The following is a 22,190-nucleotide window of genomic DNA, read 5'->3' on the forward strand; positions in this document are numbered from 1 at the left end:
CAGTCTACTCTAATTTAAAAACTTTACCCTTTCCTTATTATTACAGGCTCTCTAAAAAGTCTGTTCCCCTCTTTCTTTATAAGCCCCCTTAAGTACTGAAAGGCCACAATAAGGTGTAAAAAAATTCCCACAACAACAAAACCCATGATTCTAATAAGGCACGGTTTCTAATAATCTTTGCTCCTCAGGAAGCCCAAAGTAATAAAGTATAATGTACTATTTTCCATTAGAGAGAATTTCTACTTCTGTTCTAATCTCAGATGCCTGGTTATCATTTTAAAAAAGAACCGAGTTTTCATAATATATTATTATATATAATAATATTCAGAGAGTCATTTCAGAGAGTTCAGTGAAAGGCCATAGCTTTCACAAATTTCACAAATACCCTGCTTTCACAAATCAAGAGCAAAAAAAACAATGCAAGTACTGTGTGCAAAAAAACCACAGCAAGTGCTGTGTGCAAATTAACAAATCAGACCTTATTTTGTAACAAGACAAATAAAAAGGTGTGGAAAAAATCTGGAAAAGTTTTAAGTGCTTATTATAAATGCTACCACAGATGTGTATAATAAGACAGTAGCTGAGGATGACAACAACATATTGCAATAAAGTGCCATTTGTTTGCTCTTCACTTGAGTGAATAAAAAGCAGTGAGGAATGCTTTCTCCACAGCTCACAGTTTACAAGAATTCTAAATAAATGCAATCATGTAAAAGACAGATGTGTGGTATACAGTACATAGCTATTAGTCATGAAAGCCAATATTAAAGATGAACCATTATAATTATGTTGCCTGGTCTGAGTAAGGTCTTTGTTTAGAATGGGTTTAAGATAGCATTTTAGTATTGTAGTTGATAATATTCATGTGTAAAGTGAGTTTTTACTTAAAAGCAAAATCTTTGTCAATTCCAACTGGTGCATAAAAACACTTCAGGTTGGATATGGGGACAGATTTCTTCACTGGAAGAGTGATTAAGCATTGGAACTAACTTCCTAGGGCAGTGGTGGAGTCACCATCCCCAGAAGTATTCTAAAAATTGAGCAGATGTGGCACTTCCTGATATGGTTTAGTGGGTTTGACGGTATTCTGTGAAAGACTTGATGATTTGGAGATCTTTTTCAACCTTAATGATTCTATGATTCAAGCAATGAAATTAAGCAATTTATGGGGTTCAGATGCTTCTTTAAACATCAGCAAGATTAGCAGTATAAGTAGATTTATATTCATGGAAAGCCTGAAGCATATTTCACTGACAGCAAGATTGAGACAGTGGTCTCCCAAGGTAAATCAGTGTGATCCATGGGGGAGCAGGTCCCTTCCCCACAACAGTAAATCTAATGTACCTATTTTAACTGGGGAAGAAGAGAAGGAACAGGAAAGCAGAAAAAAGCTTCCACAAGGCAAGAAATTTGGTGAATGTATTTCAAGTACCAGTATAGATGCTCAGGAGAATATACAAGAACAAAACAACTGTCACTAGGTAATGATTTCAATCTGATGATTTAGTATTTCTAGTCTCATGTATACTTGAGCATTCTATTCAAAGATGACTGAGCAATTTCAATATAGCCAACAGCAGTGGAGGAAGAAGCAATCTCTTATTCTTTATAGCAATCTCTCATTCTTTACTAGAAAAAGAAATACCTTAGTAAAATGGGTTTGTTCAAATCCTATTAAGTTTGCAGAAATTGCTGCTGAAGGGGCTGAGAGAGACACTTAGCCTGAAGCACTTTAAACTTCTGAATTTCTTGTTTATATTTTGCCCTGACATGTCAAGACATCTCTGTGAGGTGACAGGTCCTATTTTCTGCATTTAAAAAGTGAAGGAAGCTACCACACATATGATTGGTAAAAGCAGTGATATAAAAATGGTCTGTGATGTGCAAGGCAGGGCTGAAGGCAGCCCACTCATCACTGCTAAAACATTTAAAAGATCTCATTAGTGCAGAATTATCTGACTGCTACCAATTCCTTCAAATCTGCTGAGCATCCATTAGAGGGAAACGATCCTGTTCACCTTCCAGCACAAAGTGTAGGTAACTTTTACAGTTCCAGCAGCTAATGAGCAAGGCATCAATTCTGCTGATAACAAAGCCTAGCAATTGTCAAAAGGATGCCAGTACCTTTGCAGAATGAGAAGCAAGGGCATATTAAAAAGTCAAAGATCAAACAATTAAAACAGAAAGCTAGGAGAACAGCTGAAGGAAAGCAAAGATAAAACAAAGTCACTCAAATGTGTAAAGCCCTGCAAGCTGACCTTGAAGAGATTTAAGACAACTCTAAAATACATTTTCCAAACTAAGCAGTATCTTTTGTACAGTTTTCCTGGACCACTTTCAAAAGGTTTTATTTTGAATGCACCTCACCTTTCTACATACAGAACAGAGTTTAGAAGCATTTCACAACAGGAGCACCCAAATACTGAAACCCCAGAATGAGTAGCTGCACTTTAAAATGCAAATCCTAAAAGGAATGAAGCATTACAAAGAAAAACAAAGAAAAGTGACCAAGAGCATACTGATAGTAGGCAATGTATGCAAGCAGAATAAATAACACAACATAAAACAAACACAGGTGCTAACGTGGATAAAAACGTAGAAATAGGAACTTCATACACCGATCACTTAAATGCACACTCTTATTAGGGTTTTATACTGCAAGCTCTCCCACATAATAAAAGTGTAGTTTTATGGACAGATTTGGAAAATAAATGTAAATATTAAAGTTGTGGATGATGTTACAAACAAAAGAATGAAAAAATCCTTGTAGAAAAAAAAATAAAGTTGTTGCTAGGAAGGAAATAAAGGGCACATTATTGTTTTACACAAAAAACCAAAGGGAATCAATCTACTAATACTGAGAAATTTTGATGTTAAAACATGCCTGTTTTAATTTTAAAAACAGGGTTGATTTTGATATGGTGGAAAACCTTGCCATGAAGAAAAACTACTGTAGACATGGAGATGGAGGGGCAGGTCAGAATGTAACCCAACACCTCACTTAAATATAATCTGTTAAACCTTGTTAAAACTGCAGGACCAAAACATGAATTGCCTGATCAGTCTCGGCTGGAAAGAGGCTTCCATGAAATGGGAAGCCATTACAGGAGGGAGAGAAGTAAACAGGATTTTCATACTAGAATCCTGAATTTGAGCAGGTAACTGAAAATTGAAGCAAGAGGTATATTACAGATTGCATTGAATTTATGGCATTAATTTTGGAGCATTAATTTTGGAAAGTATCAAGCAAATTATGTAAATATACAAATCATCATCAGTTACTTAAAAATAACTCAATATCCTTGAAAAAGAAGCTCTTCCACTGAATCCTCTAACCACAACACTATTAATAGGACCCCATTTGATCTTTAGACTTTTCAGGAAAATTATAGTTTTTTGAATTGGCCAAGGGTGTTCAATGCAAGAACCCTGCAGGACCCAAAGCACAAAATCTCCTACTCTACTAGACCAGTTTTCATAGGGAAATATACAAATTTTGTCTTCTAAACAGTGTCACAATCACAGGCAATTAAAAACCACTGAGTGCACCCAAACTGGTAACTTTTCAAAAACTTTATTTTACCTCTTTTCTCATTTTGAAAGTAATAGCAAAAAAGTAATCCTGATTTTGAATTTTTTAGACAGAAAGGGCATAGTCCAAAACATTAACATTTTACACTTCCAACAGTCTTCTTTGTTGTTATTTGGTGCCTCTTACGAAGGTCTAGTTTACAGAGGTTAAGTGTTCCATAATCTCAGAAAATTAAGAAGATTGGTAGAAACTGAACTGAATTTTTGCCATTGCTGAATTCTAACTGAAGAGTTTTGGCTAATATTTAATAAATCGCCAGGGAAAATATTTTTGAGCAAGAACAAAATACTGACATCTACTGGTGACCAGAATTACAGATTGTTTCACTTTAAAAAAATGTTTTAAGTGCACCATTAAAGAAAATAAATAGACAAATCACTTGTTAAGATTAACGACAGTTACTTAATCCATTTTGAAGTGAGGCATATGTGCTGGCTTAATTCCAGTTGGATTCCATTTCTCATTTCAGACTAGCAGAAAATAACTAATGACTAACTTATGGACTAAACATCTATTGTTTGGGCCTATAACAACAGAGGAGTGAACCTGATGATGTAGTCTTTTGTTTTCATACAGCAGTTGTCTTTGAAAACACAAGGATTTTACTTTTTTTGCCTGAAACTACTAATTTCATTTGTATTCTCTGCAGTGAAAAATGCCAACTTCAAATGTTGATATGCAGGATTGCAGAGATGATCTGCCCCATGTCCACAATCAGCATTGCTGGGGAGTGTCTCACAGTGGCATTGTGAGTTGACCAAAACAATCAAGATGTACCAAGAACCTGCTGATTATGCCTGTTTATTTTTCCTATACACTGATGGCTCTCCCCTTTTCCCAAATTTCAGATATGAGATTATTGGTGGGTTTTCCATCACTGCTTCTCTTAAGACACCACGACTGCTGTTCAAGAGGTAACTGTTAATACTGGAAAAGCATCATCATTTCAGCATTTCCATAAAGGTATCTTCTCAAATAGGCAATAAAGGTTTTTAGAAGCCAGGTCAGTTTCAGGTACAACCCTGATTACAAAATGATTTCACCTCTTTCCCACAAAACATGCTTATATTCCAGCCCCACTGAATCCATTTGTAGTCCTACTTACTGAACTTTTTATTACTCATATTCTGCAACATCAATTACAGAACTCAACTAAAATCCTTGGGTTTAACAACTGACACCATAATCCTCTCTGCACACATTGGACCTGAACACTTGTATCAATTCCGCAGAGGACTCTGAAAGAGCAGAACTCTGCAGAACAAAGGCTGTTCACATTACTGATTTCATTAAGGGATTAAAAATTGCATTTAGAATGGATTTAATTACAACAGGTTTGATAAGCTTGGATAAATGAAGCCTAAAACATCCAGCAATCTGATTTAGGCACTACAAGACTAATGTACATAAGACAATTTACATCAGATTTCTTTTTCCTTTACAACAAAGGAGGTGGAAGTGAAAAATAGGTCAAATAATCTCACAGGAAGCTATTTCATATGAGGGGATGTATGCCACTCTTAATTTTTTCTTTATTTTATAAAACACAAAGAAAATAAAGCATTGTTTATGCACACTGAACTTTCAGTGTAAGTTTCTTAAAAACCTCTTCTCTCTAGAGTTATGCTTTAGAAATCAAATTTCCCATTAGAATGTAAAGTACATGCAGCTCCCAGGTCAGTGTGACCCAGCAGCAGGTCAAGGGGAGAGTGCTCAGTCTGCAGAGGGGTGGCAGAGGAACAAGGAATAGTCAGGGAAGGCACTGCATCATGCAGGGACAGGGTAAAGAGAGGTGTGGAGGACTGCTGCTGCAGGAAGTGGGAATCCTGCCTTAGGAATTTCATGTCCACACACATTTCCATTCTACTGCCATCATGTCACAACCGTGCAATGGAATTCTGACAAAATCTACCTTACAGCACATTCACTGGCTCTATTAAAATACTCAATGAAAATTATTCAAACTAATAATGAAATTGTTATGTTTTTCACTTCATAAAGAATGCATCTTTTTTTCTTTGCAAACACACTACAGTCATATTGAAAAATTGCCTTCTTGCAAGTCTTTCTTATCACTTTTGCATCAAATGCCATCCAAACAAAAACAGCCGTAACACAAAAAGGTGGATAGTTGAAATTAAAGTAGTGATAAATCACAGTGTACAATCAGTAAAAAACCACTGAAATAGTTTTCTATAAGCACACAAAAAGCAATTAGAAAAGAAATAGAATGGATTTGAAAAAAGGCACAACAAACCCCAATATTTTTAGTAAAATGCAGCAACAGAATATATAACAAGGTGCACTTAATATTATCACAACTTACCTTTCCAAGATCTACAGCCTGTTTCAAAATATCTCTTTTTAGATCTTCTGCTCTCTTGGAATGAAAAGAATTACTTTGACTCTGGATGACAAATACAATTCCTTTTAATTCTGTAAGCAAGAAAATAAGAAGATTTAAAGATAAAAGAAATTATTTTCTGATTTGCTCCAAAGCTAGTGAGAACCCAGGTGTATGTAGGAATCTATTACATAGTAAGCTATTCCTTTAGTTATATAAATATTTTCTCTAAATAGTAAAACTCATTATTAAACACACACACACAAAAATCCAAACCAGTCCTTTACCAGATTCATTTAAAAAGAGCAGGGCATGACTGGAAGATGTGCAGCAGTTTAACAGCAGCCACATTCATGAGGTTGCTTTTTCTCCAATACACCAGCACTCCTTGTCACCAGAGTTAAAAGGTGTTTGTCACAGACCAGCATCTCCCCTCACCAGAAAACACATGAACATGAAACAGAAAAGCTGCTTCCCAAACAAAGAGATTAAAACCCTACCTAGAAACAAACATCAGGTGGAGAGACACACACACAAGAATACTGAGCTGATACTCTTATCTGTCAGCACTAATATCTCACAGGTGTCTTCACAGGGTTTAAAGGCATCACAACTAAAAACTTTTAACAGGAGAGAAGACTAAGAAATTTAAAAGAAAATAGGGAAATAGCTTTGCAAACATTAATGGATTATAGAAGTGCCTATTGTAAAATACAAGCAGATGATGAAGCAGGTAGCCAAATTTTCTTGATAATAGGAGATACAATAATCCCTCAATACTTGGAAATCTTAGAAAACAGGAAGATATGACCTCATTCAGAAGCAGAGCACAGCTGACAACAACAGAGGATGAGGCAATAAAAGAGGACAGATGCTTTTTCCAGAACTCCTACCAAGTTTGATCTATGCTGTTTAACCCACTCAAGGCATTAACTAAGCATCAATCAATGAGGAGAATTGCTTGGTTACAAAAGGCTGAACTAATGCCCAGGAGATCTGTACAGAATGTTGAAAATTGTGGAGAGGGAACAAAGTTCACCAAAAAAAAAAAAAAAAAAAAAAAAGGAAGCAGGAAAGAAGGAAAGTCCAAAGAAAGAAGGACTTTCAAGTAATCACAAGGAAAAAGAGTAAAACTGAGCCCATGAAGAAGGATCACAAGGAAAACATTGTGAAAAGAAAGAGTAGTAACCACAAATATCTGCACTAAGCTTATGAGAAGATTGCTATGTCCAACATCTGAGGATTGATTACATTGCTTTGTTGCTCTGAACAGTTATTTGTTAATTTAGACCTGTGACAGCTCAAAGCTGCAGTTAGATATTTTACAACTTTTCCTTCAATATTATTTTCCATCAATTTATTAGCTTATTCATCAAAACAATTGTCAAGTTGTATGAGGTTTCTGGTGACATATTACAGAGGTGGAAAAAGTTTTGGTTTAGATATCAGTATTCATTTCACATTTTTCCTACACAGTGTAGGAATCCACAGTGTTCATGCTCTGAACCACCAAACTTCTTAAAAATTCCATGCATAATAAAAACTTCTGAATAGCAACTAATTGCTACCTAGCAAGATCTTTGCTAGATTTCCTGTGCAAAAATTAAAATCTGTGTGAAAACTGAAACTACACTTTGTTGATGCTAATGAGAGTCAAAGGGCTAAATCTACATGCACAACTCCAAAAACACCTACAGAGACAAAAAGCAAACACTACCTTGTTTTTAGTAATTGCTGTTTTAGTACCAATATATTTACAGATATGGAAGCATCTGAACTACACTTAGTTTCACTTATGGTACATTTAACAACACCTGTGATATTCCACAACAGCATACTTTCTAGGAGTGAGATAAAACCTACTTTGATGGTTAAATCAAATGGAAATAGTTTCCTGTGCTATAGGTAGTTTAAAGTACTTAATAAAAAGACATATTCAATGTATGAAAATGTCAACAGAGAATAGTTACAATATTGAACACCTCAATTGTTTCCCAAACTGAGAAACACCCAATGAAGCAAAAGAAAGAACAGTCTTTTGAAAGCTTAATTTCCAAAAGTGCTACTGATCTGTATATAACAGTTCAAAAGAGAAGAATGAAATATCAGAGGAACTAAGAGCCCTCAAGAACTACATTCTGTTTCAAGCCCTTACATTTTACCTAAGAAATGGGTTAAAGACCTAAAAAACAAAAAACAATCCAAAAAACAAACCTCAAACCAAAATAACTTTATTACGAAGAGGCAAAAAAAATGATGTATTGCATCAGACCAGCAGTCCATCTAATCCACTACATTTTTTTAACAGCAGCAACAGGAAAGAAACCACAAAACCTTCACTTTCTCCAGTGCTCCTCATACCCTCACAGTATTGACAAATATTACATTAGGAAATGCCAGAAGACAGTCATAATTAAGCTGGGTCCTTTTAGAACAGGCAGAGCCAAGTCCTGAGGGTTTAACAGAGTGAAAAGTCCACAGTTACAGTGCAAGTCAGGTCTGTTAACTTTTTGCCAGAAGGACATCAGACTGCTCTTCAGAGAAGGCAACCTTGCAGAATTTTTATTTTCATTATTTATCACTTGTCCAGCAGCAAGAAATGGTTTTACCACTATTCTACCTATTAATGTTTGATGTGTTTCTTAAATACTTGCTTCTAGATATAACAAAGTAATTATATTTTGTTACAAGCAATTTACAATAACCTTAGTTATTACAAGTACAGTTAGAGCCTAGCAGAATGGTAAAATTCAGTTTCATCGTAAAGTGTTACAAGAACAGCTAAGTATCAAAAAATTTTATTTTAAACTACAGTGCACTATAAAAAGCAATTCATTCTTTTCACAGTGCAAGTGCACATGTTCACAGAAAACAACTACAAGAACTGCAAGTACAATTAAAGATTTAGAATTTTCTGTTTGATGAGACTACATGAACAAAGAAAAAAAAAAGTATTTGTGAAACAGCCCTATACTCTACTTACCTCTGCCTATTTTACTAATTGTTCTACTTTTTTCAGAGTTCTAGAAGAAAGAAAGGAAAAAAAACCAAGTAAGAATATACACAAAGCCTCAAATATTTCTACAGAAGCACACGGGGAGTCAAAGCACTCATCAGATTATATATGTATACACAGAGGCTTTAACTCAAAAACTAATATGAAAAATAAAGTAAAATGTTATTCATCATCAAGAATTGCAGGAGATACCCTATATGCTTACATACTATTACTCAGAAAATACAGTAAGAGTAAGAAAAGAGAAAATGCTTTTCCATTAATCAATTTATACCAGAGCTCTTTAAATTAGTACTAACAGTGTCTTTTTTTTCTTTATAATGTATCTCCTGAGCACTAGGTTTGGAATATGGAGTTCTACAATAAAAACACACCTGTTCAGTGTGGGAAAAAAACCTAACACACTCTATTAATTTAATCTACTACCAAGCTTCTCTCAAAACTAAAGGAACCTATCAATTCTAGCTATCAAATCTATCTTCTGCCAATTCTTAAAGGAAGACTCAAATGAAATTCATATCAAGACAAATATCAACAGGTTGTAGCACATAACCCCACTGGAATTTACTCAGGTATGACAAACATCAGGTATCTCTGCACTGCCTTAGAAAGTTGTAGGAAGGAAAACAGAGACTTCATTTGTTGCACAATTTATCCCAGGTGACAGAACCCCAGTGCTTTGGTTTGGCCACATGAAAATCAAACTCATCTTTACTAATTGCATAAGAATATTGCAGGATCTATCTCGGTTCCAGTGTTTTAAGGCTTTCAGATAGAAATGCCATACACTTCCTTAGTAATAACCTCATACAAGTTTTCCTACCCTTGAGACAAGTTCTATTTCTAAATACTGAGCCCTCTTCCTTTTTTTCAATATCAGATGTATGTAATCCTTTTAGCTTTACTTGCATCAGATGATCTTTCCTCTGACTTTTACACTGAAATGAATAAGCTCCAACTTCCCTGGTAGCCATCTGTTAAACCTTTCCAAAAATTACTGCAACTGCATCCATTCTTATGATCCTTTTCCTGCTGCCTGGGTCAAAAAAGTTTAAAAGATGTGTTATAATATTAACTTATATACAACACTGTCATTATATAGCACAGTTAACATTCAAAGCTAACCTGTATCAGAAAAAAACACAGGAAGATTGATTTTCCATGCAAACAAAAACCTTTGTGTTTTGTGGTACACTGTGTGAAGAATAAGCCATATTTAAAATTACTTTTATTAAAACACAAAACAATTGTTGCCTGTTATAGTCCTGTTAATATTATTTTTTTTAAAAAAGGAAAAAAAGGTATTTTGGCCTGAAGAGGTCTAGGAAGCACCTCTGATCTCATCTGAAGGGAGGTTTTGAAACTCTAAAATATTAGGGAAGCCTTCATAAATTATATCCTATATAAGAAGGTAACAGCTGGATTGAGACAGTAATGGAATTTAACAAACAGCAATAATCTATCAGTAATGACAACAGAATGACAGAGTCTCCCAGACACTGTGGCAGATCAGCAGTTTGCAATAGGGATATTTTTCACCTAGAAAAATTACTGTAGTTAAAGCAATCATCATCAAAACCAAAAATTATTTCAAAATATATACCTCTGACTATACTGCTATTGCACTTGATGTCAAAATCACTAGATCTAAATGGCAGCTATAGATTCTAACTATTGATTCATTCAATTTCTTTTTATTTTCCTCCCTTACATTTCTTTTATACATAAACAAATATCTGTTACAAATATGTACTCATATAAAAATGGTAGTCAGAAGTCTGTGAAAGGACATGCAGGCACACACACCTAACACTCAGGATGCTATTGAAAGCTAGGGCTAGCTCTGACCATTAGTTCTCCTCATGTGGTTAATTTGAAATTTCATACACGAGCTATGCTAGAGCCGTGACCTGAGTGGTAATATGTAATAATGCTAATTTGGCAGAGAGGCAGCCATTTCCCTCTCCATATATTCTATATTTAACAAAACCAAGAAAGAAGGAAGATGAATTAATTTGAATTAATAAAGTTTATATACTCAAAAACTCTGAATTAATAAAGGTTATATACTCATAAACTTTTCTCAACAGCAATAGCACTAAGAACTTATATGACCTAGAACAGAAAGACAATACATGAAATTTGGTACTACTGAAGTCAATAATTAAAATAATCAATGCCACAGATTTTAGGCTTTTTGCTCAGGCCTACTCCAGTTTATTTTATAATGTCTGTAAAATGTTCCTGCTCTAGCAACTAAAATTTATTACCTGCAGCACTGGAAGTTCAGTCTCATCTTCTGCACCTTCAGAAACTACACTTACAGCAAAAGCTGAAAGAAAAAACAGACTTCTTTCATATTACAGGAGCTCACTTTCACAACTGATAAAGTTCTGCACCAAAAAAAAAAAAACAACCTCCCTCTCTCCCCCATCATTTAGGTAGATTTTTCACATTAAATCATACTGTATTTGTAATAATCTTTGTGAACATGAGAGTCTGTTCTCATAGAATTTATATATTTGCTGCATGACAAGTCCCACACCATCACTGAAAAAAATCACTCTGATATGAAGCCAATTTTTCTTGGCTTCAAGGCAAATAAATCCCTTATAAAAATAAAATCTGTTCAGTCCAGTAGCTCACTTGGTAACAGCCTAATGTGCTACCACAGGGGAGACCTGCAGTGCACTGGTTTTAGGTTAAAGTTTGGATTACCAAAGCTTCTCTTGGAACCACAGAAACTTACAGCGGCTGACAGAAATTTCTATCAAAAGTAAAGATGCCCATTACAGGCTTTGAATGTCACCTTTAAACAACATTCAAACTTGTAAAGGTATGAGACCCAAATAAATGTTTACAAAAAGAAGAGGGACCCCACAGAACTAATCTGCACAGAAGTAGCTTTATCTTAAACTATTTATAGCAACACCACCCTTTGCATACACTGGTTTGTATTAGGAAAAATAATAATAAAATCGGTTCTGGTGCTACTTTTTTTGTTGTTGATGTAGTCACTTAATTTGTTTCAGCCTGTTCATTTGTAAAAGTTCCATTTAACATAAGAAAGCCTTGCTAAGATTCTTCTTAAGAAATCCTTTTCTTAAAAGCACTAAAGAGATGCAAATGAAAGCAAATTGTTACAATTTGGAAGGAATTCAAGACACTATTCTTCATGGTCAAATTGATGGCTTTCTTAAAAACTGGGGCAGAAAACAGATTCAAGTGGATTGTCTCACGACAAATTTAAATTATTTATTGCTTGAAATTGACTTCAGAGCGAATTGTTAGCCATTACCATTCCCTTGATGCACTAGAAACCTACACTATAGGACAGCAAGACAAGATTGTCCTGGGTCTAGGGTGCCCCATCTCTGAACACCTACATCCTTATGCTCTTCCAGGTGGAGATCAAATTTCATCAAGTGTCCAGGAGCTGAGGTTCACAGTGACATCTCAGGTCCTGATTACCCTGCATCTCAAACCACACAGCTAGATCCAGACATCCCAAAAATCATCCTAACACAGCAGACTCGTGGTGGTCATAAATCAGAATCACAGAATATTCAGCACTGGAAGGGACCCACAACTCTCAAAGGAATGGCCAGTACAGGGATTGAATCCATGTTATGAGCAGGAACTAACCAACTGAGCAAACCTCAAGGTCATTTTCCTCCTTGCCTCCCAATATAGCAGTATTTACAGATTCAGACAAGGAATAACCTCCCCTACACAAACCAGATCCACACCTTCTTCTTGGCACAATTCTAATTATAAGATTTACACATAACATCCTTATTCCAGCAAGTGTATTAATTAAGTAGTATTAACCTGAAGAAGTGTCACCTCATAAATTCAGCTTATTCACAAGCCTATTTTCAGCTTTTAATATGCTCCTGAGGAAAGACACAGGAAACCTAAGACAACTGTGACTGACAAGAGATGCTGCCTCTGTCACCACAGTGCATTCAATAACCCATGCACACTGCTCCTAAGCTTTATAAAATATTAACACACATGATCCTTCAAACAAATCAAACAATAATCAGATTGCCTATTTCACAGCACATCTTTGAGAGCACAGATAAAGCTCTTCAGGGAATTAATTAAACAAACTATTCATCCTGGTATTACAGAACCAAAGATTTGTTGAGGTTGGAAAGGATCCCTAACGGTCATTTAGTTCAACCCTCCAGAACTGGATTCTCAGGACCTTGTCTAGTTAGGTTTTGATTATTTCCTACAACAGACTGCATAAACTCTCTGAGCAACCTCTTCTGGTGTTCATTCTTAGATTAAAAAAAAAAAAAAAACAACAAAACAAAAAAAACCAACAACAACAACAAAAAAAAAAAAAAACCAACAACAAAAAAAAACCCAAAAACCCAAAAAAAAAAAAAAAAACCAAAGAAAGAAGTAATTATGTTCAAACAGAATTTCCTGTATTTCAATTTGTGTAAATTGATTCATGTCCTGTTAAGTACCACACTCTGGCTCTGTCTTCTTTATTGCATCCCACCAGGTATTTACATATTGGAACTTCTCCTTGAACCTTTTTTCTCCAAGCTAAACAGCCCCAGCTCCTTCAGCCTCTCCTTGTCATCTATTAATGATGTTCATGGTCCTTTGCAGGACTCACTCCAGTATGTCCATGTCTCTCTTGTACTGGAGAGCCCAGATGTGGATGCAGCACCCCAGATGTGTCACACCAGTGCTGAGCAGACAGGAGGGGTCACCTCCCTTGCCCTGCTGCCAACACTTTTCCCCTGCAGCTCAGGGGGCTGCTGGCCATTTTTTGCTGCGACAGCACACTGCTGGTGCACGAGCAGTTTGCTGAATGCCTGGACTCTCAAGTCCTTCCCTGCAAAGCTGTTTCCCAGACAATGTGCCCCCCGCGTGCAATGCAGCATGGAGTGCTTCCTTGTCAGGGGCTGGGCTTTGTATTTCCCTTCACTGAACTCAGTTTCCCAAGTTTCCTGTCTGCCTGCTTCTCCAGCCTGCTGAGCTTCCTCTGAATGGCAGCACCACCAGCTGGTGCATCAACTCCCCCTGCACATTGTGTATCCTCTGCAAACTCCCTGAGGGTGCACAATCTGTTGTCATTAATGAAAGGTTAAACACTACTGGAGCCACCATGCTGCTCATCAGAGCCACCAAGTCAGCCAGCTTTCTATCCACTTCACTGTCCACAGACATAGCCCATACTTCCATCAGTTTGTTGTGACATTACAGGAGACAGGATTGAGTTCAAACTCCTTGCTGAAGTTGAGATGAACAACACCCACTGTTTTCCCCACATTCATGAAGGCAGAAGTCATCACAGAAGTCCTTTGGGTTGGTTAAACACGACTGTCCATTCATAAAAACATGGTGACTTCTCCCAGTCACCCTCTTGTCCTGCACATGTTTGTCTTGTCCTTCCTTGTTTGGCAGTGATACTGAGGATTATTTGCTCCCAGAGACTGAGGTACCACTAGCCAACTTATCCTTGCCCTCCTAGAAGACCAGGGCAATGTTCTTCTAGTCCTGCGGAATCTCCCCCAGCAACCATCACCTTTCAAAGATTATCAAGTCTTGCACTGACATCATCAAACTCCACCAGCACTTGTATGTGCCTGCCATCAGGTCCTGTGGACTTCTGCATGTCCAGCTTGTTTAAATGTTCCCTAAACCAGTCCTCCCCCAGTGAGAGTAACTCTTCTTTGCTCCAGACTTTCTCATGAGTTTCAGTGGCCTGGGTTTGCTGAAGGTGAGTCTTAATAATATCGATCAAGGCAAAAAAGGTTCCATGTTCCTTGCCCTCTTTCATGTCCTTCTTTTAACCCTGTCCTCCATTCACAAGAAGGCCCATTATTATTTTCCCTAGTCTCCCTTTTACTGATACACTTGCAGGAGCCCTTCTTCTTATATTTCACAAGTTGAATTTCTCACCAGGTTCAACTCCTGGTGGGCCCTGGCTTTCCTAACCACATACCTGCACTCTCAGACAGTGTCTCCATGTTACCTGACTGTATTTCCATCTCTTGTGCACTTCCTTTTTTATGTTTGAGCTTTGTCAGGAGCTCCTGTTTGTGCATGTGGGCCTCCTGCCATCTTTGCCTGCCTTCCTGCACGTGGGGATGGATCATTATTGCAGGAGAAGAGCCTTGAAAACCAACCAGCTCTGACCCTGTCACACAGTGCAATTTCAACACTCATATAATTTATCCAACAAACCAATACAGGCAATGAATGCTAAAGTCCCTTGCTATATCATTATTCTTATTCCCTGTGACTTCACTAAGGCAGCTTCCCCTCCTTTTTCAACAATTAAACACATTAAAATGACTTGGTAACTTTTACATTAAGTATATCAGGAAGACTCTTTCCAGCTAATACATTTTAATAAGACAAGAACTGTTCAGACTATTTTTAAACTACTGAAGAACGATTCACAAAAGAGACTAACAGACCCCTGAAGACACCACCAAAAAAGCCTCCAGAGTCTTCACCCAACAGTAGTGAAGTTTTTCATGCACAGAGACTGTATGAATTTATCTTAGCAACACTCTTCCACCTGATTGGCAAATCTGTTTTGCACATCTAATTTGATAAAGCAGTCTTCAGCAGTCAGCTGTGGCCAAGACTCTTCTGGCTAAGCAACCTGTTCTCTCAGCATGGAAATAAATATCCTCTTCTAAGGATTTACTGGGAAAAGGGCAGCAGGAAAAGAACATGGTAAATTTATCTGGCCTACAACACATCAACAAAGGGACCACAGGGTAGGTAGAAAATACAGTGCCTTGGAACAAATGGACAACTCCAAGATTAATTCATTCACATGCAATTCACTTTCAAGAGGTTTCTGAAAAAGATGTTCCCAGGAGTGGACCACTGATAGAAAAATTCTAACTCAGCTCATGGCCAGGTCACTTGCACAACACGGGCAGAAACTTTAAATTCTTTGTGATAAGGATACATTTTTGTTGTGTGCAAGGCATACATGCACAAAGAAGGATGACCTATGTCTAGGAGCTATCAGATGCTACTATAACAAACCAGTAACTTTTCATGCCCAAACATCATTATTAATTCACACAATTGTAATGGGTTTCTTTCAGTATAACTCCCTAAAGCACATATCAATCTCTGGAACTAGAGGTACCTTTGAAAAATCCAGAATTTCCCCAAGCCCCTTTTGTGTTTCGTAATACAAAGTAAGCATACCTCAGTTGGACTTGCCACAGAGCACAGAGAAAATTCATTGCAAGAAAGAATTCTTCCAATTCATTGGAAGAAACTGGTAAAAGTTCAAGCTGGTAAAAGTTCAAGCCCTGTAGCTACCACAGTAACCAAAAGACCAGGGTGATTAACTATACAGTTTCTTGCAAACAAAGCTATCCAAAGCAGGAAAAAAACCAGCAAGGCACCATCTTAAAAATGCAACTGTAATCTTGTATTTGCCACTTCATTATTTAATGCATTGTGTACTCTGAAGGTTGACACATGTTGTGCATTAACATCGTGTCATCTGGCACAAGCAGACAGAAGCAGAACGTGTCAATCACCAGCCCTCCCCTCCTTTTGCTAAATGGCCAAGAACTGAGGATAAGAAAAGGACAGAAATTTTAGACAGACTTTAAAGTTCTATACTACTACCAATTTTATCTTTATGTCTTTTGAGAGCATGACTAGAATCCACTGGAAAAGCTAGACAACATTTTTTGATCCATTCAAAACCCAGACATGTAATATGAGATTTCCTGTTCAATTCCTTCAATTCTTATTTATTTTTGTCAAGTGTTCCATTATTTCCATTAAAATTTTAATAGGTAAATAGATTTGCTTATAACACTGGAATGTAAAACTCAGCAATTATTTTCATTGTTCAGCAGGAATATGTACAGGATAGAAAAATGGATGTAAACACTGCAGCATTAAAACATAATACACTGTATAAATACATACAATTATACAATGTCACATTTTATATGTAGAAGCAATCCTTTCTTTGGTAATACTCTTTCATGCATAAACAACTTCCAAATGTTTAAAATTATATGTCCTTGAAGTACCAAGGATGTTAAAACTGAGGAGTTAACTCTTTGCTTTCACACACTAATCCACCTGAGACAGAAAAGCAATACCTCTGTTATATTCCTCTTTCACAGTCTGATTCAAGGTTGACTGACCCCAGTGTTGTTCCAACCACCTCACTGAGCTGTGGGTCAGTTTCAATGAGCTACAAAGAAGTAACAATTCCATGACAATGTATGGCAAAACTGTGATAATAAAAACCACTTCAAATAATGGCAGCCAGTGATTACATTGTATGCAGTAGAGAAAACATTTAAAACAGAATTTCTTTACAGTCCTAATAATAACTTAATGAAAGGCCTATTTTTGTTTTGGTTGGGTTTCTTTCCCCTTACAAGTTTTCAAAGAACATAAGGTTATATGAATTGACATGATTGCAGACACAATCGGCACTGATATTGTCAGTCAAAGAGATGGGATCTTCCATTATGAGACAGCCTGTGAGCACTATAAATTAGTTCTGTGTATTTATATGCAAGCTTTTATAATATTTCTTCACTGTTGCCACCCTATCAGCATCAAAGACTCTGGTCTAGCCAGATAAGAATGTATTACAGATTCATCAGCACAAAATGGGGAGAGAGCAGGGGGAGGAGGAAGAGGAGAGGCTGATGCAAGCAAATTTGCAGCATCTGTAGCTTTTCATAAAATAAAAGCAACTACTTATATTTCTTTTCACAAATGGCACATATGGGAAGAAGGCAGCTGAAATCACCACTTTGAACCACTGGAATGGCTAAATGAGTACTGTGTACACCACTGTCTTTATAAAAGGCAAGCAAAAACAGTAGAAGAAAAAGCATCATCATGATCTCTTCTGATTGCCTAGAAGTTAGTCCATACAAAATCATCTGAATACATTTTCCCATTCTGTAAGCTGCCACTTGCAAGTTGGAATTTATGAAATTACCTAACTACTACTGACAGACGAACTGTTTGCTTCTGTGGAAGGCAATTCCAATTATTTCTGTTTTCGAAGAACAAATTTACTATCCAGGCCATCTCAAAAGCATGGGATATTTGGGAAAGGACAGATCAGTAACAAAAATGGGTATTAAAAAACCAAAAGAAAACCATGATACTGCAGGAAGCTTCTGGTGAATAAATCCCATACAAGGATTAATCAAGACCTACTAAACAAGAACACAAGGTTTTCCATTTCTGCTTTCTACCTGCACGTAGGTAGGTATCTATGCATGTACAATAAATACAGATAAAGGAAAAACTGAATCTGCTATTCTCTGACTGTGATTACAATCTGTTTGCCATCAGAAATGCTATAGTACCTTACTGGAGCAAAATTACCCATCCTGGAAAGAATGAAATGCAGCTTAAGGAAGAGCTGTAGAGTATTAGCACTCTCCAAAAACTAAGCTGTGTCTGTGAAAGGAAAAGTGTTTAGCAGAAGGAAAACCAAAATATCACAGTTTTACTTTGCTGGAAATGTGATTTATTAGCACCAGTTTTCCCCTGCATGATTTTGATGCACAAGCCATAGGAGTGGAAGAGAATCAAATCCAAAGGCTCACAATAGGCTGACAAGCCTATGCTGAAAGAGATGGAAATATTCAGGAACAGAAATAATGAGACATAGAACAGATGTAAACATTTACTTCTGCCGCTTACACTCACGCCAACAACTCCCAACTCCAGGAGCATGTAGCAACCCAGTCTCTGACATTCTAATAATCCTCCTCCTTTCATCTTCTCCCAGCTGACTAAACACATGAAGAACATCTCTACAACACAGTAATGTATTTCCTTGCTCTCGCCTGGCATTTTGGGCGGGCGGTTTTACCTTTCCCCCCGCCCTGAGCAGAGCAGTCCGTCCGTGCGGCGCAGTCACAAGCCCGAGCGCTCCCCGCGCAGCTGTTCCGGCTCCCCGGGCCGGTTTCCCGGAGCGGGCTGTCCCTGCCCGCACCCTGGCCCCGCACGCCGCCCCGGGGGCGGGAGGCGCTCCCGGCGCTGCCCCCGCAGCCGGGGCCGCTCAGGGACCCCGCGCCGCCCGGCCGCGCTCCAGCCCGGATGGCCAACAAACTTCGGGAACGGGGCACCTCGGCTCCCCGCCCGCCTCCCTCCGCGCCGGCCGGGACACGGCGGCCGGGAAGCGGCTCCGGCGCCACCCCGAGCTCTCCGTGCCCTCCTCCCTGCCATCCCCTCCTCGGAGGGGCCGAGCGTCCCGGGTCTCCTCCCTTCACCTCGCCATGGCGTCCCGGCCCGGCCCCCGCCACTCACCCCGGGCGCGGAGCGGCGGGAGAAGGAAGACGAGGTGGGCGCAGGCAGCGAAGAGGAGCCAGCGGCTGCAGCCGGGCTCCCGAGACATCTTGGCGGGGGCCGCGGAGCCGCACGGCGCGGTCGGAGGCGGAGGGCACGGTGCGCCCGGCTGCCCGCCTCTGCCGCAGGAGCGCGGGCGAGCGGCCTCCGGCTGGTGGCGGTGCCGCGCTCGCCGCCTGCCTGCCCGCCCTTCTCCTCCTCCTGCTCCTGCTGCTGCTGCCGCTGCCGCCTTCCCGTTCCCTCCTCCCGGCAGGACCGGCCGCCAGCGCCGGCAGCGGGGGGAGGCGCTCGGCGGCCGCGGCGCCCTCTGGCGGCAGCAGCGGGACAGGCAGCGCCCCGCGCTCCCGCGGCTCCCGGGGCGCTCGTCACGGGACAGCCGCCGGGACCGGGACCGGGAGTGAGCGTCCTGCCCCAAACAAGCACAGTAAGCGCAGCTCTCCTCAGCCATTAACTCTTCTTAACCAGCCGTTGGAACGGGCTGCCAGGGAGGTGGTGGAGTCACCGACTTTGGAGGTGCTTAATGAAAGACTGCCCTGGTGGGGTTGACGTGGTGGTGTTCAGTCGTGGGTTGGACTCAATGATCTCAGAGGTCTCTTCCAACTTAATTGGCTCTGTTATTCTGTGAAATGTTACCCAGCACTCCAACAGGAACCTCATCCACCAAAGCAAGGGACCTAATTCTTCTCTAGACCAACCCTCAGAAACCCTTACCCAAGAGAGCACGGCACCTTCAGATAGCCTTTCCTAAAATACCTGTGTGACCAGGAGTGTGGACATGGGGTGCAGCACGGAGTACAGGCATGGGACCTGGAGCACAGCCTTGGCACCAGAGACTCCACAGCTAAAATGACTCAACATATTTGGCTAAAGAAATACAGACCTGGAGCTGCACAAAACTGGTTTTAGGGGCAGCACAGAAGAAAAAGTAGACTCTAACGTGCATAGATATCACAATACAGATAGTAAATTTGGATATAACAGAGCCACAGACCAAAGAAGAAAGATCAAGAATGTGAAACCTTGCTAGTAAACAAAAAAATGACCCAACACGAATCCTGGCACAAGGAAGAAGAAACGATCCATGGGAATATCAGATTTGTCCTAGTGAAGCACTCCACATGTGAACAACTTGCTATAAGTTCCCCCATACACCCCAGAATTAAACTGCTGCCCTTCAGACCCAGAGAAGCCTCAAAAAGCAAGCAGTGATAGGACTAGAAACTCAACAGTGTGTAGAAAATTTTCAGCGCAATGATATTGTTTCTTTTTTCTGTAACAATTAGATCTGTATTGGTAATTATTAGAATTTCACATTTCAACTATAGTAGCAAGAAACAAAAAGTTCTTGACATATAAGGTGTGCTTCTTTGCACTTAAACATGATTTTGAGTGTAACACCCAGTGTCCCTATGTAACAATTCCTTTCATGCTGGCCACATGTAAACATGAATTCCATCCTTTCATGCTGGCCACATGTAAACATGAATTCCAGCCAGGTCTATTTCTACACATTTTCCCATGAAATACTTTTCACACAGACCCCTCCTAACAACCCAACCATTCAACATGCACTGACCTCATTGGAGAAAAATGGTGCAGAGTCCAAGTCAGCCATGAACTATTTTTAATCCAGCAAGGCCAAACAGCACGGGACCCAACTTGGATCTTTCTTCAAAATACTGCAACCTTTAGGTCTATGGCATTCTTTTCTTCAAGGTCAAGTGGTTACAATAGGATACTTAAATAAGCCAGGGAAGTGATAGTGAAGATGAATGGAAACCTTTTCACAGTGATAAACACTCACTGCAAGCTCAGGCAAGCACATCTATATCACAGTAACTTGGTAGCAGACCTCACACTTTCCTTTAAAAGTCTCACAATAGAAACATGTTAGCCAGACTTTGCAGTTCTCAACCTGCTTTATGTATTTTCTAAACACACACCCCTGATATCACAAGAGAAGGGAAAATGAGGCACAAGCACGAACAACAGCTTGTTGTGTGCCTTACAGTACAACTGCTTGTTGCTGACATTCCAACTCACTAAATAAGTTACCGGCCTCAAGAATAATAATTCTGATGCCAACTAAGTAAAAACTTACATACTATGTCTGATTTTATGTGTATGCTCATCATTAGCAGGAAAAAGAAAGAGAAAAGTATAAAGTTATCCTTCCATTTCTAGAACTACAACAATATAAAGTATATTAAACCTTTTGCTTAACATGTATATCCGCATTTGCTTGGTTTTCCTTATAAGTTTCAGCAGCATTTCCCACCCTTTTTTCCATTTCTCTGTTTTGTGCTGCTTTCTTTAAGAACTTGCATCACAAGGATCATGCCCACAACATCTGGGATAAACATAAGACTTTTCACTTTCAAAATAGTTAAGATAATCCCATGTTCCATTGTTTCTCCATGCAGTGAGTCTGTAAGAAAAAAAAACCCCAGCCTTTTACTTTGATGTAATAAGTGTTTTGGCTTATCTCAAATATAAGAAAAATTCCATTGTAACAACCCCCAAGAACTCTACCATGAAACATGGTGTTCTCCAACTGTTAAGAAAAATAGCACTTAAGTGTTTTAAATCTTATATTTAGGTCTGTGAGGAGGAAGTATGAAATAAAGCTTTTTCTTGCATTCTACTCTACTTACACACTCAGATTGTGTTGTTTTTCTAACCATCCCGCTGAGAATATTCTAACTTTCCCCACTGAGGAAAGTTGAAAATAATGAACTTTCTGTTAAGGAACACAGAGGTTTAGAACACTAGCAGGCCTCCTTTCTTTATAGTATTACATATATTTTAGATTCCTAAATACTGCAAATGTAGCACTGTTGCTATCCCACCTCTGAGATTAGAAAGGGGGGGCTTCAAATACAAATAAA

The 22,190-nt window shown here is 38.8% G+C and overlaps 1 protein-coding gene across 3 annotated transcripts in view; it reads right to left on the minus strand.

The window, feature by feature from the left end:
- The window catches only part of B3GLCT (beta 3-glucosyltransferase), a 46,440-nt gene extending 27,029 nt beyond the window's left edge, over window positions 1–19,411 (minus strand). For 2 of the 3 annotated variants that reach the window (XM_058018345.1, XM_058018344.1), the window contains exons 1-4: window positions 19,264–19,411; window positions 11,223–11,284; window positions 8,920–8,959; window positions 5,919–6,028 (exon numbers count right to left, since the gene is read on the minus strand). In XM_058018345.1, coding sequence (XP_057874328.1) covers window positions 5,919–6,028; window positions 8,920–8,959; window positions 11,223–11,284; window positions 19,264–19,351 — 300 coding nt within the window. In that variant the 5' untranslated portion in view covers window positions 19,352–19,411. The remainder of the gene's footprint in view (window positions 1–5,918; window positions 6,029–8,919; window positions 8,960–11,222; window positions 11,285–19,263) is intronic. The other variant, XM_058018346.1, reaches the window with a different exon arrangement.
- Between the last annotated feature and the right edge of the window lie 2,779 nt (window positions 19,412–22,190).

This window comes from Melospiza georgiana, chromosome 2 (assembly GCF_028018845.1).
Source record: "Melospiza georgiana isolate bMelGeo1 chromosome 2, bMelGeo1.pri, whole genome shotgun sequence".
In the NCBI taxonomy this organism is placed as follows: domain Eukaryota; kingdom Metazoa; phylum Chordata; class Aves; order Passeriformes; family Passerellidae; genus Melospiza; species Melospiza georgiana.